At 40.6% G+C, this 14,381-nt stretch overlaps 1 protein-coding gene across 1 annotated transcript; it reads left to right on the plus strand.

Annotated features, from left to right (window-relative positions):
• Positions 1-33: 33 nt before the first annotated feature.
• On the plus strand, positions 34-13,593 carry LOC139953887 (uncharacterized). The gene is made up of 16 exons (XM_071953486.1): positions 34-157; positions 865-984; positions 1,334-1,535; positions 2,303-2,456; positions 3,502-3,627; positions 4,042-4,168; positions 4,602-4,671; positions 5,554-5,668; positions 6,407-6,524; positions 6,752-6,858; positions 7,341-7,421; positions 8,137-8,747; positions 9,934-10,103; positions 10,309-10,470; positions 11,081-11,144; positions 11,500-13,593. Exons 1-16 carry the CDS (start codon positions 135-137, stop codon positions 11,596-11,598), a joined length of 2,349 nt encoding a protein of 782 aa, XP_071809587.1. The 5' UTR covers positions 34-134; the 3' UTR covers positions 11,599-13,593.
• The last annotated feature ends 788 nt before the right edge of the window (positions 13,594-14,381 follow it).

Raw genomic sequence — 14,381 nt, forward strand, 5'->3', positions numbered from 1 at the left:
CTCTTGTTGACAAAAATTTGCCGTGCGCCCCCCAAAAAACTGAATGCGGTTCATTTTGAAAATTTATTGACAAGCCTTTCCTGCTCTGTCGATCCAAGGCCCTCGTCACATTCCAATCAGCAGAAATTAAGTCCATGGATCTAGAGCAAGAAGGAATGTAAGTATTTTACTCAAAATGGTAGAGACTATAGATGGGTAATTGTCGAATTTGGTGATGGATTTGCAGGCAACCACAAGTGCGGTGGAAGAAATTGCCATCGACTCGCTCGTTTATAAACTGCTGACCCTGCTGAGTGTTGTTTATTATAAATACGTAGTACACGTACAAATGTGCACACTCTTTGTACAGTATAGGGGGGGGGGGGGGCTACATACTAATAAGAACAGTGAGTTGGCCCTTGACTTAACCCTCCACAATTTATTCGTTCCCCGAGCAAACGAAGTCAATTGATTGAAAGTTGTTCCTAGCTCATGTAGCTAGCCCCACACATAACTGTGTGGCCAAGGAGAGTTGAGTGAGAAGAGTGGGCAACAAGAAGAAGAGCTAGGTCAAAAACAAATTTCAGTTTAGCTGGGCCAATGATTTGAACAATAGGACGTCTGACTCTTCCTACTAACTAACTGTCATTTATTTAGGGATTCTCATTCTGTTTTTGTAATTTTTTCGTAAAATTCTAAATACTCGCATTATTCCATGTTCATACAAATGCTTTCAACTCAATTCAAGTGCACTATGATGATCTTGATAGAATAGTGGCTGATAATTTTAGGGTTGGGGGGGGGGGGGGGGGGGGTGGGGGAGGGGTAGTGATTGCTTGGAGATTGAGTTCTAGCCCTTGACTTTCAGTATTTTATTCAACTTAGATCCAGCATGAAAGTTGAAACGAGGCTTCCTGAGGGAGTCAAAAGCTACGATCAGCACGGATTTGCTGTCTTCTGCGAAGACACTTTCTGTGACTCCGAAAGACATCATCCGGAAGAAGAGTAAGTTTCTTATAAAGGCAATCATAAGAGTAGCTATAAATATAAACATGAATAGTAAACTTGCGAGTACAACCATGTGGTGTAAAAATCTCTTTTGAGGGAGTGTTGGCTCTCAAAAGAGCTGGTTTGGTCTTGACGTGTCACACAGTATACTCTGCTCGTCGACAGAAGAATCAGAAAGGCAATCATGACCAGTATAAATATTTGTAATGAGACACAATCGGCAACCCGACTCATGTGACCCACGTGGCGCTTCGGATATGATTGTGAGGTGCTATATCAAAGTGCTGTTTTATAAGTATCAATTATTCAGGCCATTACTTTATTATTTATTTGTTTTTGTTGTCAGGATAAACACTTTGGTCAACAGTCCAGCACACATCGAAGCATGGCAAAGTGTGCTATCGGACTGGTCTTGGACTCAGATAAATGGCAGCAGTCGACTAAGATCACTCATCAGAAAGGGTGTTCCCCCGTCAATGAGACAGGAACTGTGGCTGAACTTACTGGCTTGTAGGAACCTGAAAGAGACTTCAAAGTTCAGCTACCAGGTATTCAAACTCTTTAGACCTTTTCACTAAGCCTGGGCAACTAGTGGCGTAGTCGTGACTAGTGACCCCTTGCACGCAAGTCACAAGCGGCGACTCTCGAACGCTCACCATTTTGGTTGGCAGTTATGTTTACGACTACGTGAAAACGCGCACTTCACTGAATAACGCACAGTGACATTGTCCACAAATATGGTGCATCCATGATTATTCTATATGACTTCAGGTGAGTTGGGTCAATTGAATGCTTAGTCGAGTCGCTAACTACCGTTTTTCAACCACTCAGTTCGTGCCACCACCCTGGGGCCTAACTTCATAGCGCTGCTTAATGGTCTGCAAATTGTCGTGCTTACTGTAGCAGACAAGTTTACTAAGGTGCAATGGTATTTCACAGGTTAGCAGAAAAATTGTGCGGCCATATTGCGCGTTTACCATAGATTTGCATTGTGACATCATCGTGCGGCAAGCACCGGAAGGTTAGCATGCCTTTTCGTGTGCTTACGGTTAGCAGCGCTAATAATGGAAATCGCACAGTAACTACAAAATCGGCCGCTAAGCAGCGATGTGAAATTGGGCCCAGGACTACCACATAATAATAGTCGCGCCTACTTAAAAGTATCTGCTCACGACTGTTCACGACAACATGAGTTGCTTACAAAACACAATCAGACATTAGTGACACAATCCTTCAATCTTTTCAGCATGAATTTTACTATATTGCGCCTGCAGCAAGTTTTGGGGTAGTAATTAGTTGTCTTCTTTCTCTTCAGAAAAGTGTGAGGTTGATACGGCAAGAGCTTGTCGATTTAGGAATCAGTGAGTATTGCCTAAAGGAGGGGCTTCTGGAAATGTCTGGGGCCTCCGACACGCAACAGGATCATGTCGTCCCACCGCAAGTTATTCGCCAAATTACTGTGGATGTCGGTAAGTTTATATAATGTTATCAATGCACTTCACTGGCTTCCTGTACATCAGCGAATTGTTTTCAAGGTGTTGGTTCTGGTTTTTCGCACTCACCATGGCACAGCACCAACCTACCTACAAGAGCTGCTTCAACGCCATGAACCATTGCCTTCGTTCCTCGGACACAAACCTTCTCCGAGTACCCCTCTCTCATCACTCCTGGGGAAACCGCTCTTTCTCTCGGTCTGGTCCTTCCCTAGGGAACTCACTCCCCATCAAACCGAGAAAGGAAACTTCCTTCAACACATTCAAGAACCAACTCAAAAGCCATCTCTTCTAATGTCTAATCAGCTGTTTCTCCTTCTGTTTATTTTGTTTACCTAGTTCCTAGTTGTTAGTTTTGTTAGGGTTCCTGCGCCAGGAGTGTCACTTGGCGCATTATAAGTTCCCCATATTATTATTATTATTTGTTAGTCTGTTCTGGTAATGAAACCAAGGATGCCTCATAAGAGAACTTAGTCACTGTACATGCTGTAGCTTGCAAGCTTGAGGAAACCTGTAAACAGAGGTGCTTGCTATGTGAACCAGAAACACAGAGGTTAACCCCTACTTTTCTAAGATAAGTGTTCTGGGTTCTTTAGCTTGAACTTCCAATCCTAGTACACAGGATCTACTGCTTAAAGTATCTTGCTCAGGGACAAAAGATCGGGACTTGGACATATTCTGCAAATGAGAAACACCTTTGGCCATGACACATCACCATAACCACTGTCTAGATACCACACATGGAGACGTTACTTTAAAATCTAGTTTTGATGGCCAGGCAGCAGGATGCCAGCAATTGTCCAATTCAAATTTAGGGGGATAAAAACTGATATATCCTTACAAAACCACATTACTTCAAAGTGAAATGTTTCTCAAAATGCTTTACACTATCAAATGCTGCTCTAGGCTTTGAACCAGAAGTCTTTATTGTCATTAATTTTAAGAGGTGATCCAATTGCATACCTCCCCTTTATACCCTATTTGACTTAGATTAACTTTTATCCCGCCCCTTTTTCTGTAGATCGTTCGTTTCCTTCTCATCGATTGTTCATCGATGGTTCTTTAGAGGCTAAAGAAGGCCGAGCTTCGTTGTTCCGTCTTCTTGCTGTGTACGCTCTCTATAATCCACAAGTCGGTTACTGCCAAGGTAAAAACATTCACAAATAACCAATGTTTATGAGGTGTAATGGTGCAAATATTTTTCAGGAGTAGAAAGATGGAATGATCCATCTTAAAGCCATTGGACACTTTCGGAAACAAGGGTGGGTTTTCCTGTTATTTTCTCCCGACTCCGATGACCGATTGATCCTAAATTTTCACAGGTTTGTTATTTTATATAGATGTTGTGATACACGAAGTGTGGGCCTTGGACAATACTGTTTACCGAAAGTGTCCAATGGCTTTAAGGTAAATCAAATATACATTGGTATTATAACATGCGAGTATAATTAACAGTTTTGTTTCTGTATTTCATTTAAAGTATTAACATCTTTTTCTAACAAGTTGTTGACCTACTGCTCAGTATTTTTCTGGATTTCTCTGTTTCGTTTTTTTTTGACAGGGATGTCATACATTGCCGGCATGCTTCTGATGCAGATGTCGAACGAGGAAGAGGCATTCTGGGCGTTGGTGGCGCTGTTTGAGAAGCCGAAATATCTGTCAGGATACTTTGACCAGTCTCTTTTAAGGTTTGGTTCTGTTTTATGACAAAGTTGATTCAATCTAAAGCCTGGTTCATGGTACAAATTTTGACATTACAAATTTGCAATAAATTATTCGCAACAGTTGAACTGTGTTCCACTCCTGCGAAAGGAAACATTCGCTGCGAAAGCAGCCCTGTGACATCAATATACGCTTTGCATTCACAGGAAGTATGAATCGGACTTGACCCTCTATTTGGCATCATTTCAACATACCTTTGAATTTGTATCCAAGTTTCAGACTTTTTCGTTAGTAATGACTCTCACCCCTGTATGTTAAAGGTGGAGGTCTCATAATTCAAATGTAGTCCCACCTTGCAGGAAAATCCTGAATGTCACTGAGTGATGGATATGTCACTACAAAAAGAAACCACTATTATTTTCGTTATTTTTTATTGTTGAAAATTGTTCACAAATCCAGGATTCAACAGCATGCAGCCGTCTTCCAGAAATTGATCACCAACAGACTACCCAAGTTTGCCAGACATTTGGTGAGTAAAGAAGGCAAGGGCTAAGCTAAGGACTCTCTGCATTATGTCACCAAGTTGCAAAATGTGGAAGTGGATGTGTCGTGGCCGAGCGGTTAAGAGCACCGAATTCAAACTCTGGTGTTTCTGATCAGCAGAGTGTGGGTTCGAATCCCCAGCCGTGACACTTGTGTCCTTAAGCAAGACACTTCACCATTGCTTCGTCCTTCGGATGGGACGTTGGTCCCATGTGTTATGTAACGCATGTAAAAGAACCCAGTGCACTTATCGAAAAGAGAAGGGGTTCGATCGGCAGCAAATTGCGCCACAGTACCTTGTAAAACATTACATGGTGCTATCAGAATTAGGTCTCATAATTCAAAACGTAGTTCCACATCTTGCAGGATATACTGTATGTTACAGCGCCAGGAGCGTCACTGGATGACGGACATGTGCGCTATATAAGAAGCCACAATTATTATTATTATGAATGTAGCCAATACTGCCATGATAAAATTCACTAAGGCCCTAAAAGAGTTTTCTCCCAACATACCTAAAATAACAAATCTGTTCAAACTTTGACTCAATTGTTCATTGAAGGTGCAAGAGAAAAAACACCCTTCTTTTGCACAAATTTGTAAGCTTTTTCATTTTTCAAGTCTTTTATTATTTGAGTGAGAAATTAACTCTTCCTAAAAAATATTTTACTTCAAAGGGAGCCAATTCTCACATCGATTTATTCTACCAACAGCTCTCCGTTGCTCTTTATCAAGTAATTTTAATGCTAACAATTTATTTTGAGTAATTACCAGGAGTGTCAAATGCCTTTAAAGACAATATTTCACGTTTGTTTCGTTCTACATCATATTAAATATTGCAACTTGTTTTATTTTGTGTAATTTTTAGGCATCGATGGAGCTTCACCTCCTAACCTTCGTCACGCCCTGGTTCATGTGTCTCTATACGTCTTTCCCATGCTGGGATACTGTACTGACGATATGGGATCTTATCTTACTGGATGGTAATTTGAAAAAAAAGCAATTGTTGTGGACTAGCGGTTCAGAGCACCAGACTCGTGCTCAGGTGTTTCTGACCAGTAGAGTGAGGGTTTAAAGCCTGTCTGGTAATTGTCAAAGACCAGTCTTCTCACTTGCTGTATCTCAACATATGCATAAAATAACAAACCTGTGAAAATTTGAGCTCAATCGGTTGTCGAAGTTGCGAGATAATAATGAAAGAAAAAACACCCTGGTCACACGAAGTTGTGTGCTTTCGGATGCTTGATTTCGTGACCTCAAATTCTAAATCTGAGGTCTCAAAATCAAAGTCGTGGAAAATTACTTCTTTCTTCAAAACTACGTCACTTCATGCCTCAGAGGGAGCTGTTTCTCACAATGTTTTATACCATCAGCCTCTCCCCATTACTCGTAATCAAGAAAGGTATTATGATGATAATTGTTTGGAGTAATTACCAATAGTGTCCACTGCCTTTAAGTCCCCCAGTCGTAGTGGCACTCATGTCTTCACTTTCATTGGAGAGTCCAAGCCTGACGTGGCCCTTTAAAATTACTAATCTTATAACTTTATGTGAGCTATTTATGGAGTGTTATTAATAGGTCAAAGTAGCCTTGCTGTATGATGAGGTCATGGCTAATGAATAAACCACTTTGAACGCTACTGAAGAGTGCCAACCACTTTTCCGAAAGCCACAGCAAGCCTACCAAACAAAATATATATACATGTTTATTTTTTATTTCAGGTATTAGTACGATATTTCGTGTCGCCCTGGCCGTCCTACGAGTGAGCCAAGACGAACTTCTTCAAACTTCCGACATGTCACGCATCCTTCCAAAGCTTCTTCATCCACCGCCAGAACTGTAAGTTTCTGTTCCCAAACTCCCTTCTTTTTTTCTTTTCAATTTTGAGCGAAACAGTCGGGGGAAATTTGAGCAAAACAGTGGGGAAAACGTGGGTACAGCAAGGGGAAAAAAAAACAAAAAAACAGAGATTGCAAATCTGTAAGGTCTGTAGTGAACATTGGTAATACAATTTTGTGTAAAGAAATAAAACAAATTTTTTCACAATACTTTTTTCTTTTACACAGCGTTAGTGCTGAGACGTTGCTGCCAGTGATTTGGAAAATGACTGTAGACAAATGGGAGATTGATGCTCTGCAAGCAATAGTGGCTGAGGAATTTAATTCTAAACCAGGTAATTAGTTACTAGTTAGTGGTAAAGAATCCGATCCTAAACCAGGTAATAACTGGTTAGTGGCCAAAGAACCTGTTTCTAAACCAGGTAAAAATAACTAGTTAGTGGCTGAAGAATCCAATCCTAAACAAGATAGTAGTAACAAGTTAGCAGTGAAAATCCAACCCTTTACCAGGTAATAATAATTTAGTGGACTGAGAGTGTTCAGCTAAACCAGGTTATAACTAGTTGGTGGCTGAAGAATCCAGTCCTTAAACCAGGTGAAATACCTACTACGTGGCTGAACATTTTTGGATCCTTAACCTGGTAATAACTAGTTATAACAGTGAAGTACACAACTCTATGACAAGGAACAGCCGGTTGGTTAGTGGAAGAAGAATCCATTTCTTAACCAGAAATTGTTGTCGATAAAGAAGTTGTTCCTTATTTAAATTTGGTGCATTGTTGATAATAAATGGTTGGCTTTTAACCAACACTTTTAGGGCGCAAAAGACGGCGGCATTTGGAATCGGATTCTGACGATTCTGAGCAAGCAGGAAAACGCCCTCGTGGGGAAGATAAAAGTAAGTCAAACCGTTTTACAAAATCATCCTTTGATTGCAACATTGTTTTTGTCAATATATCAAATCAAATTTATGAAGCAAATGCTAGTTGAAAACATACGTGGACCATTCAAATTTCTGTCCAAGTGTTCTAGCTGGGCTATAGTCCAGCATCGAAAAGCATCCCTGTATAATAGTGAAAAAGCATGTGCTACTGCCTAGTCACATAAAAAGTTCAGTATAAACTTTGCACACATAGTATGGCCGCCCAATACAAGTCAAGCAAAACCTGGGCATTTGATATAAAGAAGAATAAGTAGCATTTCTATGTTTATAGGATTTGAGGCATTGCATGGTGAGGTATCAATAATATGGTTTGCGGTAACACCATGTGTGTATCTACTTGCCAGGTAGAGTTTGTTCTGTTCTTAGAGAACTGTCTTTCTTTATTCTACTACCGCGCAGTAGATTGTTCGGGTGTTCGGGAGACTTCTCAGTTCTGAAAAGAACTGTCCTGCTTTTTAACTATTACCCGGGCGGATGGTATAGAACATAGGCTGGGACTACTACTTTAGCTTACAGGATCGTAATTAACTGTACTACCGCGGAGTCAGTTCTTAAATTTGCCTCAAGGTTTCGACTAGCTTGCTCTAGTCATCGTCAGGAGACTGTCTATGTTTCTATGTTTCTGTATAAACTTTGCTTTTAAATTTCTACATTTATTTTATATTTTCAGGTGATGAGACCACAATGTTCCAGAGAGTTCTTGGTCTCTTCCGATCCTCAAGCTCTCGGAAGACTCAGCCTTCCAAGATGTCTCACGCATCTCGAACCAGAGCGTCAAACCGAGCCAATCTGACAAGACGGAGGACGCCGGGAATGGCCAAGGCAAGTACCCAGCCATGGAGTATGGCACCAAGTACCGCAAAACCTTTCTCAATACAGGATAACTCATCAGAGGTACCGTTTGTCCTCGGCAAGGCACCAGACTGGAAAACGTGCACTGAGTTTAGTTTTGCACCCAATGTCGTTAAGGATAAATCTGCTCCCTTAACCAAGGAGCTGCTGCTGACAAAGAGTAAGGCACCAGACCAGAAGATCAGCACAGAGTTAAGTCTTGCACCCAATGCTCTCGCCGGTAAAGCTGCATTACAAAGCAAGAAGGTGACATCATCGAAAGCTAAGGTGCCAGGTTCTGTGAGGTGGACCAGGTTTGAGGAGTCGATGACCTCTTGTTCGTCGCCGTGGAGGGAGGGACTCCGTGCCCTGACCATGACTCTTCCAGTGCATGATGGGATAATGTTAAGCACCGAAGACACTACGGGTACCGAGCTGTCGTACAGCAAGGTAAAGTTTCAAGTGTAATGATAATTTTGTTTAGTTATTATTTCTAATATTAATAGTAAGTATTGCTTTTAGTGCTTTAACAATAAGGTCTCAATGGTTATTACATTAGTGCCAGGTCATTAGGCCAATACCAGTCTTCTCACTTGCTGTATCTGAACATATGCATAAACTAACAAAATAACCTGTAATAATTTGAGCTCAATTGGTCATCGAAGTTGCGAGATAATAATGAAAGAAAACACCCTTGTCACAAGAAGTTGTGTGCTTTCAGATGCTTGATTTTAAGAGACCTCAAAATCTAATTCTGAGGTCTGAAAATCAAAATTACTTCTTTCGTGAAAACTACGTTACTTCAGAGGGAGCTTTTTCTCACAATGTTTTATACTATCAACAGCTCTCCATTGCTTGTTACCAAGTAAGTTTTTATGCTAACAATTATTTTGAGTAATTACCAATCAAGTCTAGTGTCTTTAAAGGCAGTGGACACTATTGGTAATTACTCCAAACAATTATTGGCATAAAACCTTTCTTGGTGACGAGTAATGGGGAGAGGTTGATGGTATAAAGCATTGTGAGAAACGGCTCCATCTGAAGTGCCATAGTTTTCGAGAAAGAAGTAATTTTCCACGAATTTGATTGAGACCTCAGATTTAGAACTTGAGGTCTTGAAATCAACCATCTAAACGCACACAACTTCGTGTGACATGGGTGTTTTTTTTCTTTCATGGTTATCTCGCAACTTCGATGACCGATTGAGCTCAAATTTTCACAGGTTTGTTATTTTATGCATATGTTGAGATACACCAACTGTGAAGGCTAGTCTTTGACAATTACCAATAGTGTCCACTGCCTTTAAAGGCACTGGACCAATACTCTCACTTGATGTGTCCCATCTATGCATACAAAAACAAATCATCGCAGTTGCACAAATTTGTGTGCTTTCAGATGCCTAATAAAAGGCTTAAAACCTGAAGTCTTATAATTAGTTGAGTGAGAAATTACCTCTATCTAAAAAACTATGTTACTTCAGAGGGAGCCTTTTCTCACATTTCTTTAATACTGTCGACAGCCCTCTAGTGCTCGTTACCATGTAAAATGTTATGCTAACAATTATTTTGGGTAATTGGTGTTGAGTGCCTCTAAACAAGCACTAAGTCGAGGAACCCTGTATTTTTTCCGTCCCCAGAAGGAAAACAGTCTCAGTAAACCTACCTCCGGCCTGGTAGGGGAAGTCCAGACTTCAATTAGGAGCCACCATGAAATCACCAATGGATCTTCAGAGCTGGGAACCAAACCTGAGCTTCAGGCGGGGGACGAGGAGAGAATATCTCCTTGTATTATTGCTGCAGAGGAGAGGTATGTGTAATTTATAAAATGGGTTGGAGTTGAACAACGACAAACAGGATCTGGAGGTCATAAATTCTAGTAAAATTTTCTTTGTTCAAACAAAAATATTCAAGGGATGTAACCATATTTATTTACTTAAGGAATCGATGAGTGCTCCAGAAAAGTGTATTAAAAAAAAAACAATTACCCATTTTTTACCATTGTCTCTGAACAGTTTGAATCCGTTCACAACTTCGCTTCAAAAGTCATCTCAAAGACGCTCGTCAAATAAGGCCGTTAGATTTAGTCCCAGGTTTTCTGAGGAACGAGGGCAGCTCACCAGTCGAGAAAACATCCGCTCACTCAACACGCCAAGTGGACGACGGTTCCTCAGCAAGTATGAAATAAAACAATTACTTTGTATGTTGAAAATTACTCATTAATTTTTGTAGGATGTCATGGCTGAGTGGTTGAGACCATCGAATTCAAGTTCTGGTGGTTAAGTTATGGGAGTGTGGGTTTGAATCCCTGTCGTGGCACTTGTGTCATTGACCAAGATGCTTTACTATAATTGCTTCTCCCCACCCAGGGGTAATAATGAGTACCTGTGACTGTGAGGGTACAAGTTGATGCTCTGTGTGAAAAAGCCTTCCAAGCACCACAGCAGGCCGGGGTTGTAAATTCCACAGGGAACTGAGAAAGATTACAGGGATGTTATTAGCCCATTGACCAGGGTTTGAGTTCCGGTTGTGGCACAATGCTTCTTTGAGCAAGAAGATTCACCGTAACTACTTTGTCCTGGGATTAGACATTGAGCACTGATTTATGGGCCTACCACCCCAAGTCCTGTGGAATTGGGATTTGGACTGTAAGGGTAAAACTATTTTTTTTTTGAAGCATCAAATATTGAGACTGACTTAGTTCTTCTTTAACTTTGTGGCCTGATTTGAATAATTTTCCCCTGGTTTTAATATTTTCCCCTGTTTTGAATATGTTCCTCTCTTTAGATCGGCCAAAGTGATGCATTCCTTCAAGACATTCCACACTCCGACACCACTCAGAAAGTCCCAGGTAAGTCGTGTTTTGCTCCCGGCCATAGCAGGGCTTGAACTTTGCACTGGAGAGCTGGCTCAAGGACAGTGACTTTGAGTAAACTCATGACTGGACAAGTCCGGCGGACTTGTGTTTGTGTTTATAATTTACCTTTAGCCTTATTAGAACGTATTGAATAACCCCTTTTTGCTATGAAAAGTCGCCATCTTGTAGGGCAAACCGTATGCCCGTCCAAACGCGTATATCATCGAAGTATGCAGCACGTAACATTCCTGGTTTGATTTCTACGGCACATTCACGCACACATACACAACTTAGATAATGATAAGAGAGATTTCTTATTTTTGTTTCTGTCGTGTTTATTTCTTATTAGGGATGTGGACGTCACTCATCATCAGACTACGCCAGCCCTGATCTGGAGGTCGAGCTTCAACCGATGAAAATCGCAGCACGCTTGAAAAAAGACTACTAGAAATAGAGGGCGCCCTTCACCTGTCTAATCATGCTGATCTGTAAATTCGTACACATTTTTATATTTCTTTTGCAAATTGTTGAAGAGTCATTGCAGCTTTTATGTCCTGTACAAATAATGTTGTTTATAGTTTTGTTTAAAGGCAGTGGACAATATTGGTCACGTGTAGTATCGCAACATATGCACAAAATAACAAACCTGTGAAAATTTGAGCTCAATTGGTCGTCGAAGTTGCGAGATAATATAGTTAGAAAAACACCCTTGTCTCACGAAGCTGTGTGTTTTTAGATGAGGTCTCGAAATCAAATTCGTTCAAAATTATTTCTTTCTCGAAAACTACATTACTTCAGAGGGAGCCATTTCTCACAATGTTTTGTACCATCAACCTCACCCACTTACTTGTTACCAACAATTAATTTAAGTATTTACCAATAGTGTCCACTGCCTTTAAAAACTGTTGAGATGATTCATTTCCTTCGGTAATGTTTGCGGCAATACAATGTACTCACAGCAATCTCTTTGAAGAGTTAATAATAAATAATAATAATAATAACTGTATTTATAATGCGCCTTTTGCCAAAGGATACAAAGCGCCAGGTATTATTACTGCAAGGAGTGGGACGAAGTTTGATATATAAGACATAATTCTTAGCACAATGTCATGATTTACAAGGTGCTGTGGCGCAATATGCTGCCAATCCAGCCAGGAACACCAGGGCGAACCCCTTCTCTTTTTGATTAAAGTGCAGTGGGTTCTTTTACATGCATTTACACAACACATGGGACCAATGGCTTTACATCCCATCTGAAGGACGAAGCAATGGTTAAGTTTCATGGCTGGGGACTCAAACCCACACTCTGCTGATCAGAAACACCAGAGTTTGAATTCGGTGCTCTTCACTGCTCGGCCACGACACTAGAGTTTGGGTTGTTCTGAAAAGAAGCGGTTGTTTCTGAGAAGGTGGTTCTTCTAAGAACAAGTTGTGTAACCTCTTCAGTTGTGTAACCTCTACGGCTCATATATAATGTACCGATTATTTAGAACAATATAATATTGTTTGCACGGTTGGCTTGTGCGTAAAGCGCTTGCCTCTCACCAAGGTGACCCCGGTTCGATTCCCGGTCGGGGCCATATGTGAGTTGAGTTGTGCGTTGGTTGTCTGCTGTGCCACGAGGGTTTTCCAGACTCTCCGGTTTTCCTCCCTCGGGAAAAATCAAACACTTTCGATCTTGGCTGTACTCTGTGGTCATAATGGGTTGATGTGGCTGGCAGCTGAATGCGCCCTTGCATGCCTGCTTCTCGAACACGTTGTAGCCGCGTCCTTCGCAATTCAGCTCTTAGCTGCGAGTAAGGATGATTAGCCCCCCCAAATTATTATTATAATATCAGGCACCTATGACTGTGTTGCTCTAAGGTACTGGACACTTTGGGTAATTACTCAAAATAATTGTAGCATAAAAACTTACTTGGTAAGAGCAATGGAGAGCTGTTGATAGTTTAAAAAAAATTGAGCAACGGCTCCCTCTGAAGTAACAAAGTCTCTGAGAAAGGGGTATTTCTCACTTAATTCTTAAACTCCAGGCCTGAAGCCTTAAATTAGGCATCTGAAAGCACACAAATTTGTGCACGAGGGTGTTTTTTCTTTCAGTATTATCTTGCAACTTCAGTGACCCTTTGAGTCCAAATTTTCTCAGATTTGTTATTTGATGTGTACATCATTGGGACCAAGTGAGAATATAAGTACAGTGAACTGGTCTTTGACAAATACCAATTGTGTCCGGTGTCGTCAAGGACACAAGTGTCATTACCATGCCTTGAACCCGCACTCTGCTGGTCAAACATATCAGAGCTTCAGTCCGATGCTAATGTCCACTCAGCCCTAACGTACCACTGAGATAAATTAATATGATGCATTTGAACAAGCCTGGAGTTTCACAACGATCAAAGTATACTCCACTATGTTATGTATCTGGGTTTTTTTCCAGATCAAATACCAACAAACTATATCAAAGAAATTCATTGTTAATATTAACTATTTCATCAATAACATTAATACTGAAATCTAATTTGTCTTGACGCCTCCTTATTTCAGATGTTAATCATCAATTAATCTCCATTTTATGTTTGAAGAGTTTATAGTGAAGGGACGCAATCTCTTTCCACCATCACATATCGGAAAGGCTTGCATTTAAGTCGAAATTTGCAAGAATTTGACAAAATCACGAGGGGGTATGACTTGCACATTATTTATATTAGCCAAATTTGGACAAGATCACATGGGGTAAGCCATAGCACTTTGGTCAACAATTTGCGAAGTTCTAATAAAACCACCCTTATCGGCCTATTTTTTCAAATACCAGTAATTCCCTCAATAAAGCTCGTTTAAATTTTTGGGTCAAGTTATATAAAAAAGACATCAGAAGTGTTTTTTTCAGGTGCAAACTATGTTTAAACTTCTTCTGATATAGCGCCCTCTTTTGAACCATCCTCCTCCAGCCCATGTTATGAGGGAGCTTTCGATTTCGAGACAGTATAATGCACATACGGCAGAAGGTATACGCATGAAAACATTTTGACTTTAAAACCATCTTGAGCAGACGACATGTTTGCAGTGACAACTTAAAATAATTACACGATTTTGAAAACAGCGGTCTCTCGGTAAAACAATTTAATTTGGCATAAATTGGAGACAGCGCCCTCTGCGTTGAACAATGAGGTTTTGAGAGATAATTAAAATATAAAAAGTTGTACGCCTACTTCAAGTACCAATTTGCCCTGAATG

Source organism: Asterias amurensis, chromosome 22 (assembly GCF_032118995.1).
Source record: "Asterias amurensis chromosome 22, ASM3211899v1".
Classification (NCBI taxonomy): Eukaryota; Metazoa; Echinodermata; class Asteroidea; order Forcipulatida; family Asteriidae; genus Asterias; species Asterias amurensis.